The 19,869-nt window shown below is 34.4% G+C and overlaps 1 protein-coding gene across 3 annotated transcripts in view; it reads right to left on the reverse strand.

The window, feature by feature from the left end:
- Window positions 1–9,887: 9,887 nt before the first annotated feature.
- The window catches only part of LOC145284473 (putative oxidoreductase YteT), a 51,358-nt gene continuing 41,376 nt past the window's right edge, over window positions 9,888–19,869 (reverse strand). For all 3 annotated transcript variants that reach the window (XM_080133319.1, XM_080133320.1, XM_080133321.1), the window contains exons 10-13: window positions 18,964–19,065; window positions 17,779–17,842; window positions 11,861–11,961; window positions 9,888–10,256 (exon numbers count right to left, since the gene is read on the reverse strand). In XM_080133319.1, the coding sequence (XP_079989445.1) occupies window positions 10,125–10,256; window positions 11,861–11,961; window positions 17,779–17,842; window positions 18,964–19,065 (399 nt within the window). In that variant the 3' untranslated portion in view covers window positions 9,888–10,124. The remainder of the gene's footprint in view (window positions 10,257–11,860; window positions 11,962–17,778; window positions 17,843–18,963; window positions 19,066–19,869) is intronic.

Below are 19,869 nucleotides of genomic sequence, written 5' to 3' on the forward strand. Positions count from 1 at the left end.
CTTGTGTTCCCGCTCTGGGTATCTGCGTGTATAACTGCTTTCTTCTATGATATTGAGTGGTTCATCAACACTAGGCTGTTCTCTGTCTTCTTTCGGTTTTAGATTTTTTGCCAAATCTCTTTGGAGGAAGTCCTCGTCATTATTGCTTGGTGGAGAAGTTTGGTTTTGTACGTCAGAGTTGTTGATGAATTTTACTTGTCTCTGTTTATACACTTTCCCACTTTCAGGGTGGTAGATTAGGTATGCTGGGCTGTTTCTGTCGTATCCGATAAATATCCCTCTCTGACATTTTGGGTCCAGTTTCCCTCTTGTGAGAAGTGGCACCAGCGTCGACAAGCAAACCCATGGGTGACGTCGTCTTCCGCACGTGGTAGTCCTCTATTTTGAATGTGAATGTGTGTTCTTCTTCAATGTCCGCTGCCTTTTTCATAGTGTCTCTGCGTTTGTAGCGGCAAGATTCTCTTTTATGAGTGGTGGCTTTGCAGTAGTTGCACCACATTTTTCGTTTGTTGTTGGCACAGTCTGTAGATATATGCCCTTTTCTGCCGCACATGCAGCATGTAGTGTCTCGCTCGTCGCGATCGTTGTTACTTATAGCAGTTCTCGAAAAGGAGGAAGTTAGTTTCATCACGTCGTCGCTGCTAGACTCGTTTTTGTGCTTCAGATATTTCTGGGCCCATAACCTGTTGAGTGGTGTATTTTAGTGGAATAGAGACAAAAATGAACAGGAATTCAAAGGAGGAAAATAGATACACGTGTTGACTGATGAGGAGAACTCTTTATTATAAAAAGGGGAAGAACAAAAAGGGGTTATGGGATATGTACAGGGAAAAGGGAGGTAATAGAGATACAAGAGTTATCGGACTTTCAACAGAAACTTTTGTTTAGTTCTAGAGTGACAAGGATGACCAACGATCCCCATTTAAATAAAAATAATTAGTTCATTATATCCCGCGATCATTATTTGATAAATACTGAAAATTTTATTAAAATTGTTTAATTTCCTGATTTTTTTAATTTTTAAGTAAAAGGAGGGGTCACCAATTCTAACCTCAATGATTTCACAAGAACTCTTACCGATCGGACTTTGTTTTTTCATCTTGTTATTTTGTTGAAAAATAAATGCGACGCATTTTAAACGAGAAGGAGGTATCATTGTGTTTTATTTCTTTTTTTATTATTTTATTTGGGGCAGAGGAATTTAATTTCTGTTAAATTTATTTTCCCCTACAGGGGTCAAAGTTCAACGATTTGACCTTTGAAAACTACCAAACTCCTCAGCCAATTTTGGGTCTAAACACTTGAAATTTTAGATATAGGTTACTTGGACATGGATCTAACTTTATAATTTGATTTGTGTTTTTTCCCCTTTTGCATATACCCCCCACCCCCTGTGATGTTACGATCAGGATTCGGTTCTGGAGTTCGGGAAGGAGTGAGTCACTCGCTCAACAACAGCACGTTTCTGTCCTCTTCTTTTCCAATCGACCACACCTGGCCTCTCGCCACCAATGCCCAATCTGAACGTCAGCAACACGAAATACTTTTCAAGAGATGTTCACGACTCTTTTCTTTTTGTGTCCCTTGCAGGGAATTTTCTCCAGCTTTTATATCCTCCTATCCAAAAAAAAAAAAAAGAAAAAAAAAACAGCTTCTCCCATCATGCCCTGCCTTCCCAAGATGCCCTTCGGGTATATAAATGAGCAAGCCATCCTTTCCTTCTTTCCCAAAGAGCGATGCAGATATGCCCGGTACGTTGTATATTACTTATTTTTTGTTTTTGTTTCTAACCATAGCCTAGCCTTAAACGGTACCCCCCCCTTTTTGCATATACCCCACAAACAACAAATGCTAAGGGGTCATAACTGAGGTCAAAGTTTAAAAAAAAATTTACCTCCACAGTCTTTACGAAATTACACAGTCAATTTTTGGTCTAAACATTTAAAATTTTACATAAAGTGTATTCAGAGATAGGGCAAGCTTTTTAATCAGTTTTTGGCCGAAAAGTTGGCTTCCAAGGGGTCAAAGTTCAAAGATTTGACCTTTGCGATCTGTAGCAAACTATTAAGTCAATTTTGGATCTAAACATTTGAAATTTTACATAAAGGGTACTCAGACAATGCAGCGAGCTTTTTAATCAGTTTTGGGACGAAAGTTTTGCTGTCAGGGTTGAAATAGTTGACTTCTGCAAACTCTACCAAACTCCTACCCCAATTTTGGGTCTAAGCACTTGAAATTTTAGATGTAGGTTACTTGGACATGGGTCAAATATTTTAATTTGATTTGAGCCCAAAACAATAAATGTTAAAGGGTCAAAATTGGGGTCAAAGTTTAAAAACTTTTTCTACAGTCACTACTAACTTTTCCCTATAGTAGTTAAGGAAGTCTATAATGTAGAAAGGCATTACCGTACATATATATATACACATAAAGTTATGAACAATACCTAAGGCCCGAGCAAAGCCGGGCTGAACTACTAGTATCTATAAAAGTGAAAATGTCTGTCTGTCTGTCTGTGTACATTTCCCTACCAAATAACTTTGTCAATTTTCGGTCTACAGACTCAAAATTTGACATAAGGGGTATTGAGATTTGGGAAAATCGTTTCAATCGGTTTTCAGCCTGAAACTTGGCTGTCAAGGGGTCAGAGTTCAACGATTTGACCTTTTAAAAACTCTATCAAACTCCTCCAATTTTGGGTTTAAACACTTGAAATTTTAAATGTAGGTTACTGGGACATGCATCTAACTTTATAATTTCAATTGAGCCCATAAAATAAATGTTAAGGGTTCAAAATTGGGGTCAAAGTTTTAAAAAAATTGACTTGCGGTCTCTACCAAATTACTCAGCCAATTTCTGGTCTAAACATTTGAAATTTTACATAAAGGGTGTTCAAAGATAAGGTAAGCTTTTTAATCGCTTTGAATCGAAAATTTGAGCTGCCAAGGGGTCAAAGTTCAAAAGATTTTACTCTTGCGGTGTCTAGCAAGCTACTCAGCTAATTTTCGGTCTAAACATTTGAAAATTTAAATAACGGGTATTCAGACATGTGGCAAGCATTTTAATCAGTTTTGGGGCAAAGATTTGTCTGCCAAAAGGTCAAAGTTGAAAGAGTTGACCTTTGCAGATTCTACCAAATTCCTCCGCCAATTTTGGGTTTAAAGACCTGAAATTTTAGATGTAGGTAACTCGGATATGGGTAAAATTTTGTATTTTGATTTGAGATTAAAATAATAAATATTAAGGGGTCAAAGTAAAGAAAAATTGACTTCTGCGGACAAATTTTGATCTAAACATTTGAAATCTTACATAAAGTATATTCACACGTAGGGCAAGTTGTGAACAGTACATAGGGACCGAGCAAAGCAGGGCAGAAATGCAAGTAGTAAATAAACTTGGTGTTTAGAGTAATAGTAAATTAATAACAAATTATTTAGTGTTTGAAATTAATAGTGAATTAAGAATAAATCAGTTTGGAGTTAAGAACAATAGTAAATAAGTAGCAAATAATTTTGGGTTTGAGATTAATAGTGAATTAATAGTAAATAAGTATGGACTTGAGAACAATAGTAAATTAATAGCAACTAATTTTGGGTTTGAGATCAGTAGTGAATTAGTAGTAAATAAGTTTGGATTTAAGAGTAATAGTAAATTTCTAACAAATAATTTTGGGTTTGAGATTAAGAGTGAATTAATAGTAAATAAGTGTGGAGTTGAGTACAATAGTAAATTAACAGCAAATAATTTGGGGTTTGAGATTAGTAGTGAATTATTATAAAATGTTTGGAGTTGAGAAAATAGTAAATTAGTAGCAAATAATTTTGGGTTTGATATTAATAGTGAATTAATCTATTATATCTATTAAAGTAATATTGTCTGTGTGTACATTTCCCTAGCTAACTACTCTGTCAATTTTTAGTCTACAGACTCAAGATTTGACAAAAGGGTTATAGAGATTTTGGAAAATCTTTTTAATCGGTTTTTGGCCAGAAATTTAGCTGTCAAGGGGTCAAAGTTCAACAATTTGAGCTTTGAAAACTTTACCAAACTTCTCCGCCAATTTTGGGGGTAAACACGAGAAATTTTGATTATAGGTTACCTGTACATGAGTTCAAACTTTTTAATATATATATATATATATATATATATATATATATATATATATATATATATATATATATATATATATATATATATATATGCATATAAAGTTATTAACAGTATATAGGGCTCGAGCAAAGCTGGGCTAAACTGATAGTAGAAAATAAAATGAAAGACTCTTTGTAAGTTTCTTGTTTTGGATGCGGGGTGGGGAGTAGTGACGGATCTCTCTTTCTCTCTCTCTCTCTCTCTCTATATATATATATATATATATATATATATATATATATATATATATATATATATATTTTTAAGATTAGGTATATCAGAAAAATGATTTTATGAAGGGGGGGATATCTCACCCTTTGTGGTACTAGTACGGAACAACACAAGAAAGTGCTTATGCAGAGAAATGCTGTGCTATTTTTAAAAATCGAATTAAAAAGTTTTTTCAAAATATTTGCGTGGATTTTCGAAAAAGTACAGTAATGAAGAGAATAAAGGAGAATCGTGTGGCATTCCGTAAAAAGCAAAAAACATAAGAGGAAGCAAAAAAGAATAAAGGCACACTGTTGAAATTCATGGAAAAGACTTCTATGGCCGAAATGGCCGAAATGAAAGTCGAAAATCATGCTGAAACTGAAGATGAAGTTGATATTACTAACGTTGATACTGTTAATTCGGAAGTCGACATTGACAGTGTTGATACATCAAAAACTGTCAATGATGATGATGCGCCTGAAGTTGAAGAATTGGAAAGGCAATCACTAGTTGGCGCGAAAACATACACTGCAACCGATTTTACAGATGTTGATTTATGGCCAGTTGAGATTAATCGTAAAATTTGCGCTATGCTTGTTTGACAGGGATCTGCCGCTGTGCAGCACCTTGATCATGAATTCAAGAAAGTAGTTCGACCAGGAACAAAAACAAAAGATGACGTTCGAAAGCTAACTAAAAAATGGTTCTATCTCAACTGAAAGGATCTAGAGATCCAACTTGTTGAAGGAAAGGTAGTTGACAAAGTAGAGCAACATCTTATTGAGAAGGAAACTAAGAAGTGGCGGAAAATTCTAGCTAGATTGCTGGACATCATCAGGTTTCTTGCCAAGCAAAATCTCGCACTACGGGGTCACCGGGAAGACATCCATAATGATGGAGATAAGAAAAAGGGAATTTTTCAGAATTGGTAAATTTATTGGTCAAGTATAGCACTCCTGATGTATCTCACAAAGACAAGATGAGTGAGGTGTTGCACTACATAAAAATTGACGAAAATAAAGTGACAGTGGAGGAGTCGCTTCTCCGCTTCATTGAGACAAAAGGTAAAAGCGCGGAGGGCATTTGAGAGAACTGGAGAACGATGGGATTCAGATTGGTGACTGTTTTGGTCAGGCATTTGACAAGGCTGTTATTATGGCAGGCCACCGATCGGGTGTGCAGGAAAAAATCTCCAAAATCAACCCAAAAGCTCTATTGTTGCCATGCACTAATCATTCATCAAATCAGGCTCGTGTACATGCCGCTTCTGTAGCAGTTCACTTTTTTTTTTTTTTGCATACTGGTCCTGTTATTCTTGTTCTTTCCTGCATTTACACATGACTGGGATGTCTTGATTCAGTTGACCAGTCTAAGTATCAAGTGGACTGTGGAAAATAGATGGAGTAGTCAAGCAGATGTTGTAAATGTTGTGGTAAAAAATTATTGGAAATCGTCATTGCCCTGGAATAGCTCACAAAAGGAGGAGAAAATGTAACCACAAGATCAGATGCATCTTTAATTCTCAGTTTCCGTTTCTTTTATTTCTGAGCCTTTGGAAAACTATTCTTTCAGAAATCAATGATGCTCAGAGTTATCTTCAAGAAAAGGGGCTCGATCTGCAACAGAGTTCTGTCAGGCTGACGTCGTTGAGACATTGGCTTCTTCAGAATACAGAAAAGATGGTGGATGCTGCAATAGACGAGTCAAAAAACCGCTCTGAAATGGGGGTAATCAAGGAGTAGTGTATCTGCAAAAAGAAACGAATGGGCGGTGAATGATTGACTGATGCAGCACTGGGGTTTGATACTGAGTTGAGACAGGAAATGCTGTCTATCATTGACTGAAGAAATATCTTACACTGTCAAATCTGCTTGATGATAGTTATGATTGTCAGCTTGGTGAAGTTGATGAAGATATAGAAAAAGATAAATTCTTTGCCGAAAAGAAGAGATTACAGTATTTTGTGAAAGATTCAGGAAAAGATAAAATCAGTGGACCTCTTGAACTTTTGAACTTTATACAGAGATACCATCTTGGGGATTCCGTCGCTAATATATATTGTGATCTTGCTGCACATCTTCCTTATCCGAGCTATTAGCGTTGCAAGCTGTGAGCGCTCTTTCTTGAAACTGAAGCTCATAAAAAACTACCTTCGATCAAAAATGAGCAGACAGGGCTTACAGACTTGGCAATCCTCTCCATAGAGGGGGAACTTGTCAATAGAGTGAATTTTGATAGTTATTGATAACTTTGCCAAAAAAAAGCGCGAAAAGTATGTTTGTAAATTTTCAACCGACTTGATGCCTTGCGATAGTTCTCTCAAAAAAATAAATTTATAGCCTTATTTTCAATTCATAAATACATTTATTTAGAAAGAAATTTATTTAGAAAGAAATTTTAAACTATTTTTAAAAGGATTGACACAACAAATTTCTTAAATTTTGCGCTTAAACTGAGCGATCACACACAAGGATTTCAAAAAGCACGGATACAAGACGGTTTTTCCTTTTCGGGAGGCTCAACCTCTTAATAATTTCATTATGAAGAAAAAGAAAAAAAACTACATTGGACTATCCCCTCCTTGATACAGCCATGTTTTTTGTGAAAATTCGGAAATAACAATAAAAAAGTAAATAAAAATGATTTTTTTCATTTCTTAACCTTTTCATGTTTTCAAATGTTCTCATTTAAGTTTATAAATTCAAATTTCAAATATTTTCATTAAAATTTATCAACAAAAAAAAATGTATGACTTTCCATATCTTAAATTTTGCACTTAAACCGAGCGATTACACACAAGGATTTCAGAAAGCGGCGATACAAGATATTTGTTTTCTCTTCGAGAGGCTCGACCTCTTAATAATAACATTATAAAGAAAAAGAAAGAAAACTACATTGGACTATTCTCTCTGGGGCAAAACATGTAATTATATGCCAGCAGGGACAGGGCAAAACAGGTAATTATATGCCTGCGAAGGGTGGGGGATTAAATTTTATGACCACCCCGGGTGGCAAAATCTGATGCTACGCTACTGGTCCCACCCCTACAGTATGGAACTAAAACTAGGTAAACTAGGAAACTAAAACTAGATAAGCCATCTCAACAAAAATAACCTTCTTAGTGACACTCAATATGGTTTCCGTTCTGCTAGATCTACAGCAGATGTGCTTACAGTTATATCTCATAGGATTAGCAAATCTCTCGACGGAGGCAACCTTTCTAGGGCAATTCCTCTTGACATATCTAAGGCCTTTGATAGGGTATGGCATAAAGGTTTACTTCATAAGATCTCTAGCGATGGTATTGCTGGAAATGTCTTCTCAATTATTAAATCATTTCTTTCTGATAGGTTCATAAGAGTAGTAGTTGAGGGGCAAAAATCAGAAGCTCACAGTATTAATGCCGGTGTCCCTCAGGGATCCATCCTGGGCCCAACTCTTTTCCTGATCTATATTAATGATCTTCCAAATCACATCTTTACATCATTTGTAGACATCTATGCTGACGACACTACCATTTATGGTAGCACATCTAAGACAATAAACGATCAAGTTCTCTCCAATTCTCTCTCCTCTGATCTTGAGCACGTAGTACAATGGGGTAAGGAGTGGCTGGTTACTTTTAATGCATCTAAAACCAAGCTTCTCTCTTTACATCATCAACATTCTGATCCACATCTGGCATCAATTGAAATGAATGGCTCTCGTCTTCAGGAGGCCTCAAGTTTTGACAAGCTTCTTGGCTTGACCATTACTCCTGATCTTAAATGGAACACGTACATCAAATCTGTTGCCAAGGCCGCTGGAAAAATGGTGGGATCTTTCTATCGATCCGGTAGATATCTCACTGCTGATGCTATTCTCTATCTATATAAGAGCCAGGTACGTCCAAGGATGGAATACTGTTGCCACATCTGGGCAGGAGCTGCTAGAAAGGACTTGGCCTGCCTTGATAGAGTTCAAAATAGACTTCGTAGCCTCGTAGGAGATGTCCTTTTCTCTTCCTTGCAACCTCTATCTCACAGAAGAGATGTTGCAAGTTTGTCTCTGATGTATCGTTATTTTCATGGAAAGTGTTCGACTGAGCTTCAATCTATGGTCCTCCCTCGCCAAACTTTCACAAGAAACACTCGTCTAGCTGTAAACACTATCAATAATTCCCCCCACTCTTTATCTGTGCCTAAACCTAAACGTAGATTCCATGAACAGAGCTTCTTTCTTAGAACTGCACGCCTGTGGAAGTGTCTTCTGTTTTCCTGCTTTCCGGCTGACTACAATATGGTTGTGTTCAAGTCTAACGTAAATAAGTTCTTGATGAGCCGTTCCATATAAGTTATCAAATTTACCAAATTTTCATTACTAATGATTACTATATTGTCCAATTTCTTCTGTACACTCTTTAACCCTTATCCTTGAGTGGCCTCTTGGCCTCGATAATGTGGTGATGCCTATGTAAAAAAAAAAAAAAAAAAAGCAAGGAGTATTGTATCCGCAAAAAAGAAACAAAAGGATTGAAACATTTTATGACCGCTCCAGGCGGCAAAATCTGATGCTATGCCACTGGTTCCACCCCTGCACAGCAGAGATGTAATAAAGCCTTCTACTCTTATAGTTTCTTCCTCAGAACTGCTAAACTTTGGAATTCCCTTCCAGTTTCTTGCTTCCACAACTGTACTGACATGCATAAGTCAAGTGTAATGTGAACAGACATCTTGCTGCTCAACTTCCTACATAGTATCCCTGCAACTCTGTCCCTGATAGTAGCCACCTACATCAAAGTGGCACTGTGACTTGTTTGGGGTGAAAAAAAATTACTGTATTGAAACATTCAAAAAACAAGTGTGCGGGATGATCGCAGACAATGCAATCAAGAAATGGCTCATTTTTGTTTGCCGAAAAAATCACTGATGACACTTGAAAACATTTTATTCTTTTTATATTATCACATTTTTTTAATTTGGTGGTGGTTCAGAACTGTCAGATAACTTACGTCTAACTTTTCGACAGGTTCTCAACAATCGTGCATGAAACTGTTTCAACTAAAAAATTTTTAAATTCAATGTCAGTGCACATTGGTATCAATCACTGCCATCTAATGACGTGCACTGCCATCTAGTGGCGGTTATGAATGTTATCTACGTCAACTAGGAGATAATGATCTTTTTAGTTGTTTACTGTTAGTTGATGATATCAATCAAAATTTCCTATATCCCACATTAGACTCGATATATTATGCTCCATACAGCCTTCATAGGGAGGTAGGTATATAGATTAATATTTAAAACATAGTATTTTCAACAATATTTTGCATATCAAGAAACAATCAAAATAAAATGTTTATACGTCTGTATTACTGCATTAATTTTGTAAGTAGTATTTGCGAGTTAAATTTGTACAATATGTTAAACTAAAACTTTTTCAAATTCAATTAACAAAACTGAAATTGAGGCAAAGAAATTGTTTTTTCAAAAATATTTATTCGAAAAAGATTCTTAAAGATCAAATATTAACACCAAAACAAAATATGAAGAAAAAAAAAGATTTATTATTATTTGAGGATGTGAACAGATTGATTCATAAAAATTAAGTTAAAAAATTTAAATTTAAAATGTATTTCTGCAAACCATCAAACTGATCATTTTCTTGAAAAAGATTGGCAATATCTAAAATAGCTCAACTCATAGAGTGAATGTGGTATTTGGGTGTCTAACATAGAGTAAACCTGCTTTCTTTTCATGATGGCCAAAAAAATTCTATCTATTTTAAGTGTATGTTCCATCAGGATGAATAGTAACAACTTTGTTTTCCAAACGAGCTTTTTCAGCGGCAAAAACAACAAGATGGCTGTTTAAGGATTCTTCAACTCCTGTCAATACTTTCATTGGGTCATTTTTCTGTAGCATGAAAATAGAAAAAAGAAAAGTGATGGCTATAAATACGCTTTATATAAAAAATTATATCAGGTTGGTGCAAAAGTTTTTATCAGTTTGTAGAAGGGGCATTGTAATTTTTATTTAAAGCATTGTAATTTTTATTTAAAGCATTGTAATTTTACACATATTGTTATTATTTAAGCATATCACCACGATTAAGTTATAACTTTTCATTTCAGATTATTAACGCATCATTCATATTTTGCCGCAATATTTTCATCCATGTTGATCTAGAAACGACCTTCTTTAGTAAACAGAAAAGGGAGTCATCTTCCATCATGATAATGCTCGCCCTCACACAGCATTACTGACCAAATATGTTTTAGGAGAATTTGATTGCAAAATCTTGCCCCATTCTCCTGTCCAAGCTCCCTCAGATTATCACTGATTTCAAGGATTATAAAACCATTTAGATGGTCTTAGTTTAACATTACAAGAAGAGATTGGGCAGGAGTTAGATTCGTATTTCACATCAAAACCTAAAGAATTTTACAAGCAAAAATATTTCAAGCTCGTTGACAAATGGAATCAAGTTATAGAGATCAAAGGTTATGAATGAAGATTTTCAAAAGCAGTTTTTAATTTTAAAGGTGGCATTTTAAATTGGCAAAAACTTTTGCACCAACCTAATAGCTAATAAAGACATTTTATTTTTGTGATTGGAATGGATGAATAGAAGAGCTGTCACTTATGTCGGTGCCAGGAACATGAATAGGTTAATAGAAATGTATGGATAAAGAGAAGAACAAGAAATTGTGATTATTTTATTTGAATTATTTTAAAGAGAAAAGTACAAAAGTCAATTAAACAGAAGGTTTTTGCATGCAAGAGAAAAAAGTGAAAAATAATGAACCAGTCATAGCTGTTCAGAGAGAATTTCGTCGACATTTTAACCTAACTCGACATCAGGCAGTTCCCAAAAGAAACACAATTCTAAACTGAGTTCATTTTCTTCGCACAGAAGGCAAAAAAAAAAAAAAAAAAGAAACTGAACTGATCAGACCTTTCTTTTTTTAAGATAATGCTGGAAATTCTGTTAATGTTAATTCAGAACGTTACATCCAGATGATCAAGAATTTCTTCTTTAAAACGAAATCAAATTCTAGTCCAACGCGCATGCTTTCAGTGGGATAGAATGACAACACATGCCACCAGAAATTCAATGGACTTTCTTTGACAAATTTTTGGTGAACAGCTTATTTCCAGATTTGCTGAAAATCCATGGCTTCCACGGTCCCCCAAATTGTCTGAATGTGATATGTTTTCTTGTGGGCATATGTTAAGAAATGTGTTTATCAGAAAAAGCCACATAACATTAAAGAATTAAAGGAACAGATTTGTCTTGTAATTGCAGAAATAGACAGAGACCTGCATCACTGAAAATGGACATCACATGAAAGATATCATACTCCACACATGACTTTATAAAATGGCAAACCTTTTTGAATAAAATGAAGAAAAAATTATCTCATTTTCAATAAAATTTTATATTTTATATTAAAAAAAAAAAAAAGCGCCTGTTATTTCTGACCCACCATGTATCAGAGAAAAATGTGTTGGTATACCTGAACTGCTTCAACAAAGGATTTGATTGTGTAATAATCTGCACCTCCATGTCCTTGCAAGGATGGATTTATAGTCGGATCACTTTGTGGTTCATACTCATCTGAAACGGGAAATCGAGAACGTCCATTGCAAAACAAATATTTTTAAAATAAAAATTGAAAGCAAAACAATTTTTTGAAGATTCGTGTTATTTGGATTATTCAGACCTCTATTCTCATCTTGATGTGTAATTATTACAACGTTTTGGCCGATGTAACCTTCAGCCTTCTTCAGGTGTCTCTTGATGAACTCTGAAATCATTCACTTCATATAATCCATGGAGGTAATATGCTCTTGTTCTGTCAGTCATGAAATAAAAGTTTTAAGTAATTTGTATTCTTAGTATCGCCTGCACTGAAAATTGAACATTTAACCCCCAATCAATCAATAAAGGTTTTAAATCCCTTCCGAGACTTTAGCCATCTATCTGTCACAAGCTATCCGTTGCCATGTGGGACCCATGTGTTGTATCAGGTCATCCCTCCATCTCGTTCTTAGTCTTCTTTTGACCTCTTATGTTCATGAGGTGCCCATTCTGTTGTCCTGATGGACCATCTGTTGTCATCTCTGGCTACATACCCTGCCCGTCTGTGTTTGGATGTTTTGATAGCAGTATTGATGTCAATAACTCATTTGTTGGCGGATCCAGATAGAAGAAATTTTCGAAACAAATGACAATAGACAAATAACAGAAAGACAAACATCTGGATCCACCATCTGGATTCTTACTACTATATATATAGTGAATCTTCACTGCGATACTATTATTGTAAAGAATGAAACCCCTTGTCAGCATAATAATAACAATCATAATAATAACAACAATAATAATAAATTATACAATATTATATAAAATAAAATAAAAATAATATATATGCGTGTGTGTGTGTATATATATATATATATATATATATATATATATATATATATATATATATATATATATATATATATATAACCAAAGCTTACAACAGAAATAATAAAAAAAATAAATAAGTAAAATAAAATTACCCCCAACTGACCCTGACCTTTTTCTGCAGTCCTGTCACATTCTCTTCCGCCATCTTGAATCTACTTTTGTCTTCTATTTTGAAAAAGAGAGGTCCCTTTCTCTCGAAATTAATCAAAGTTCCATACCACCCACGGACTTTACATACACCAGACATACCAGCAACTTGGTTATAAATAATTATACATTGAGGTGAAGAATGATATGGCTAGGCACTCTTCTACTCAAGCATACCCGTCTACATTTGTTTGTTTTTCAATTCTTTACTTTCATGATTCTGGTCTTTCTCCGCATTGCTTTTGGCTTTTAAAAAAATTATATATATATATATATATATATATATATATATATATATATATATATATATATATATATATATATATATATATATATATATATATATATATATTGTTTATCATATGGCATAATCACATTGACACACTGGTTCTAGTCAAATCACTGAAGTTAAGCAATGATGAGCCTAGCCAGTATCAGATGGGTGACCATTTGGGAATGCTAGGCATTGTATGTACCATACCAGGACATAGAAATTCCCAGGTTGGTATCTAGGTGTGCATTTAATCCACTGGGAGAGATGCGCCCTCAGTTTTCATTAAGACAAGTATTTAGAAAGAAAACTGATGTAAAACCTGAGCTCTACTAAGATTAGCAATTTTACCAAAATGTGTGATTGGTTCTGCACAAAGCCTTCACCATTAAAGACAAATCATCTGTGTGGATTTCCAAATAACTTAGTTGTTGTGGCAGACCTCATACGTTTAAATCGACAGGAGTATCATCATGTATATTTCCAGATACCTAATCATGACTCACTGAATGAGTGCATGTTACTCTGCAGATTAAATAAAGGGTTCTGTTTGAAATTATATACAGATTCCCGAGTCCGGCAGAAATATTTCAGAATTCAACAAGATACACCTGAAAAAGGTTGGAGGTTACATAGAGATGAGCACAGTAGTTCGAATAATCCAAATGATACCGATCATCAATCATCATCTCAAGAATTCAGAAAAATTGAAACTAATTTGAAATTTCTGTTAACATATTGAATAAAAAAAGTTGCTTTTTATAAAGGGGCGTTTTTTATTCCGCCCGAATGGATCAGAGGGGACTAAATCAGAATAATCCAAACACAAATTATTAATCTTCATCTCATTCAGAAACATTGAAACTAATTTGAAATTTCTAACCGTGAACATTTTGATTTCTACAACAAAGTTTATTTTTATATGAATTAGAGATATATTTTGTAATATTGAAGACATTAAACATTAATAACAATGATAACAAGGTCAAATAAACATCGCAGAAGATAATTAAATGAATGCTTTTTTTTTCTTCTTCAAATCAATAGATTTCGGACATTAAATAATCTCAATCAATTTTTTTTCTTTAATTGAACCCAACAAGGCCAATTGCAACTGAGACATAAGGGGCTGCTGTAGATTAAAAGTAATGCTTATATGGACAATCTAAGTAGGGAGTTGAGCAGCGAAATATCCGTTTACATTTGCACTTCTGCATATTAGTATAGTAAGAGGAGCAGAAAACAGGGAGAGAATTCCAAAGTTTAGCAGTGCGAGGGAATAAAATATTAGAGTAGAAAGCTTTTAAGTCTCTGGGGACTTCTACAGGGGTCATACCTACAGGGACATCCTAAATGAGGAGTTGAATAGCAAGATGTTTGTTTACATTACATTTAAAGTTCTACATGTTGGTGCAGTTAGGGAAATAGGTGATAGAAATGGAATTCCAAAAGAAAAGGAAAGAAACTATTAGTGTAGCCTTCTTACATCTGAGGACCTCTGTTGTATAGCCGGGGGTCATTTTGGGGAGACATATATCTGGTACATTTTAAAGAGAGACGGGGGACATTCATATACAGGATAGACGGCGGACATATATATATAACAGTCAGAGGGGGATACAGGAGAGAAGTGACATAACATTTTACAGTTCTGTGGAGTGTTTTTTCTTATAACACAGATAGCGAGGAAGGAGGGGGGTGATCAGTTCTTTTAACACTTATGATGGAGAGGGGGGACACATTACTTATGATGGAGAGGGGGGACACATTACTTATGATGGAGAGGGGGGACACATTACTTATGATGGGTTATTCAAAGTTCATTAAAGATGATTACACATTATCTTTGTTGTAGAAAGACGACACGAAGACGGTAGTTACAAAAATATGAGATGTTCTTTTATTCCATTTGACCGGTCGAAATAATGACATCCAGGAATTCAAAGTCGACTACATGATTAAAGATTTTCCCTTCGCTTCTAAAGGGACTCTCCTTTGACTGCTCTCTCTGCCCGACTGCCCCGACCTCCCTCTTCTTCGACTGAACTAACTCTTATATTGAGAATTCATTTCTGCCATGATTTCATACGTGTGCCTGTCAACGTGATCGACCCACATGGCCTAAACATGCATAGTTCGGCACACGTTTCCAAACCATTTCTGCAGACAAAAAATTCTCACTAACCTATTTTTCGACCTAACTTATTTTCAATATATTTTTAAATTGCTATTGTTCGTTCTTCTCTAGCTGACCTTATTTTAATTCAGTTTTCTTAAAAAGAATTGGACAATTAAAATTCCTTTTACAACAACATATCTAAACTATTTCATGTGAAACTGAACAATGCGAAATTCCATTTCTGAACTTTGCTTACAAAGTTCAAATCTCTGTCTATCCTAATCTCATTTTCACTTATCGAACCTTTCTTGTAACACCTTTACAGTGAAGAGACAAGATTTTGTTGATTGTCGGGTTAGTCAGGGATATTTATGTTGAGGGAGGCACCGATGCAATAAGTTTGTCAGAGCATATTTCATGGAAGTACTTGTAGAACCAGCATAGGGATGCAACATTGTGACAATCCATACTGATGACCAGAAAGAAGATTTAGCATAACAAAATGGTGGACTATTGCTAAACTGATTAATGACTCAAAAATTTTAGTGAAAAGCAGAAGACTGATGGGGTGATAATTTTTAACCAATAAGAATACAGTTCAGGCTTAATTAAAATAATATGGAACATTAAAATAATAGAGGGGTCACCAAGTAGCAAGTGCTACCTACGACATAAACAGTTTCATAAATGAAAGACGGAAAAATAAGTTTATAAGAAAGCATTTTTATAGAAAAAATAATATAAAAGTTACTTCCATGCTAACAAAAGGGACTTGGTATAAGTCTGTAGCTCTAATTGGAAATTAAAGATATTATTTGAAGATACCTTCCCCTCCCATATTTACGAATGAATTTATATTGTGGAATCAACATGGCACTGTTAGTTATATAGATTGCATATTTTTTTGGGGGGGGGGGCGGTATTCTAGGCACATTTGCATTTTAAGTACAGAAATAAGCTAATAATATATTAAACAAACAAAAAAAAATAAATAAATTAACAAAAGAAAAACAGAAATGACATCCTTTCACTTAAAATTATAATGTCGGTGATTATGATGAGAGAATAAACACAGTAATGACGAATTTTATGGTGAAGCACAGGTTGCCTAATCACTAACCAAGACAAGGTATTTAGGTATTAATTTGGAAATCCTAATGATCCATCTTCTTAAAATCACTTCATTTTTCTCACAATTATGGTGGCGTTGGTGGGAATAGAAATTAGTTCATATATGTTGTACAATACTTGTTGAGTACTTGTTGAGAGTATGTTAAATTGTTTCATATATGTATTTACATTACCTGGTCGAGAGTAGGTAAAATTATTTTAAATGTGTGTTGTACATTACCCGTCCTAGGAAAGGAAAAATTATTTCATGCTGTAAATTTCCTGTCCTAGGGAACGTACAATTATTTCATACATATGTTATGTAATACCTGCCCTAGGGTAGGTAAAATATTCTTTTGCTCGAGATAGCTAATGATACATAGACATCAAAAATACCTCTATCCTAAGAATAGGTATGTTCAAAATCAACTTCATTTTTCTCATTGTTTTATATGGTCCCAAGCAATGCTGGGTGGCCTTGCTGATTGCTTGTATTACTTGTTTTATCAGACTATTGTTTTCATCACAAATAAAACTGAAGATGAGAACAATAGCCCAATCAAAACAAGTAATACAAATGATCATAGCGTATTCCATTGCATGGCATTGTGTATGTGTGTGCCTTTACCTTTATTCTTATGTGTGTATAGCTGTGCACGAGTCTGTAAGGTTGGACACATGAGTCATTGAGTTCTTTCACCATTCCAAAGGGCATGAGGTGGTTTGTGGAGAATGTGATCTTGGGTTTCTTTCATGACTGGTGAAATCTCTCTGAAACTGATTTTCTGACCATGTGTTATAGGATTTTCTAAATTCACACCGGCTTACTCATTAACGTATAGGTGTTACTTTTTGAGATTTGGAAGTATTTCCATTGGCTGAAAATACTTTTGAGTTCACACGTCTATATCAAACTTACTAACTTTGGAGAGTGATGAAAAAAGCACATTCTTATGAAGTGGAGGAGAGTCAGCAATCAGTCATTTGTTTTGTTTGTAGGAATCACATTGCAATTAAGTCCGCACAATAATAGTGTCAGATTAATCCAGTTCCTTTCAGATGTCAAGTTATTTCATGTTTATTAAATTAAGATATTATATTTTGAATTAATACGCAAGTTTTATTTGGACGTTAAAATAATAATTGCAGAAATAATAAAAATGGAAAAAAAAAAAAAATACAAAAAACATTTACAAAATAAAAAAAATAAAAATATATAAACAAAAAACTTACAAAAAATAAAATTAAAAATGCAGAAACAAAAAACTTACAAAAAAAAAAATTAAAAATACAAAAAAAAAACAAAACTTACAGGTTTTGTTGCTATTAAAATCATAATGCACTACTGAGTCGTCAAAACTGCACCGGATTTCTCCCTAAAAAAAGGTAATTAAATAAAAGAAGGAATTTAAACTTGTATTTTGTTCGTTATTCAAAAACAAAAGATATAGTTTTTATTATGACATCACAACCTTTTAGGGGCTTATTTAATGCTGCAACTCAATTTAACGATTTATTATATACTAGTATGACTACCTAGCAATACTAGGAGTATGAACATGAAAATAGAAAAATTAAAAAATATGTATAACATCTTCCTTTTAAAACTTCTTCAGCCCTCTCTCTCTCTCTCTCTCATCTCTACCTCTCTCTCTATCACAAAATCATTTTCACACCTAGGATGGATAGGAAAAAAAAAAAAAAAATCACTAATTTTTTTCCTGTTGACCCCCTGTAAATGTATTGATATTCTGTCTGAGGCAATATTGTAAAAGAATATATCAGTTTTGTGGGTGTGTCTTGTGTAGTTCCTGACCTTAAAGTGGATGCACACACACACACAAATGTTATGAGATGATTAATTGAACACTCATTGCTATTTGCCCAAAGCTGGAGTGGGTGATTGCAGGTTCATACCTTTGAACGTACCCTATCTTATCAAAGAACCCACTGTTAATTTCATATGCTGGCTAGCCTTTCTGCTTGTGCGGTAATGAAACTTCTCAGATGAACTTGTGATGTTAGGCTGTATAAGGGTGTAGACTTTGGTTAGAATTGAACTGTTCCTTCTTTAATCAAATTTTTTTTTCAATTATAAATTTTTTATACTTATCGGAGGCAAAAAAACCTATTTAAGAACATTCCCAGGCACAAAGTACATATGTGTAAAATTTCAAAAAAGTCGACTCGACTGTTTTGGAATCCATAGGGAAAAAACTCATACAAACAAAGTGTCTATTATACATGAAAAGTTATTAACGGCTTATGAATTATTTTATTTTGGATAGAGGGTTCTTCATTACAGCATTGACTGGTGAATTGACGGACAAGTTTAACGCAGCACAACACGTCGGATGATCACAGCAGTGTAGTGAATGGACACACATGATGCATATTCACAGTTGTAGTAGTTGCTATATTTATGAAAAGTGCTCAATATCAGTTATGTAGATACCGGTATCCATTAGGTATTTAATAAAAGGTTGAAGAAACTTACTTTTGTTCCAAAGATTTTCAATTGACGAACACAGATTCTTTCAGTAAATGCAACACCAGTAAAAGATGCAGTTGCACCATTTTCAAACTGCATATTGACCACCTGACGTGAAAAGAAACAACACGATTATATATATATATATATGAGGGAGTTAAAAGAATAAGATAGATTCTTTAAGTGGAGGCTTATTCTTCATATTCTATATATATATATATATATATATATATATATATATATATATATATATATATGAGGGAGTTAAAAGATTGGGCTGCACACAATGCTGACTTAATTGCACTGAATGTATTGCTTTGTGTCACTTCCCAGATGAAGGCGTTTTTTTTTTGGCTCACTAGATCGGTTGGAGGTTTTGTCACTTCTGTCAATTTACAATGAATTTTCTCATCTGGTTGACCATTACCAGAAATCGGCAGGTTCTGGATGTGTCTGCTGGTTTTGGAAAGTTTTTAACAACACCGAGTCTTCAAGGATTTGATTGTAGACCCTCAATGCTGAAGATGTGTTCCAGTAATTTCAGTGACGATTTTGATATTTCACATTTTTTAGGGTTAAGTGTGATGTCTGCTGCTTTGATTCTTTCTCAGTCACATTGGTTCCTGCCATACACAAGAATATCATCCTGTATGCATATGACATTGTCTATGTTGGCTTGTATGTGTTGCATGCACTTTTGGTACCTCATTGGCTGATGTGATCTCAAAGGAGAGACGATTAAATTGATATCTCTCAAACAGACTGATGAAGGTAGTCAATGTGTGAGAGTCTTTTGTAAGTGGGATTTGTTACTGTTAGCACATCCAGTTTGCTCATTATTTTTCTTCACCCAGTTGAGCAATATGTGTAACTCAAGTTTTATACTTTTTTTCAGTTTGATGAGGTCGACAC

The sequence above is a fragment of the Euprymna scolopes genome, chromosome 9 (genome assembly GCF_053919585.1).
Source record: "Euprymna scolopes isolate OS-2025 chromosome 9, ASM5391958v1, whole genome shotgun sequence".
Classification (NCBI taxonomy): domain Eukaryota; kingdom Metazoa; phylum Mollusca; class Cephalopoda; order Sepiida; family Sepiolidae; genus Euprymna; species Euprymna scolopes.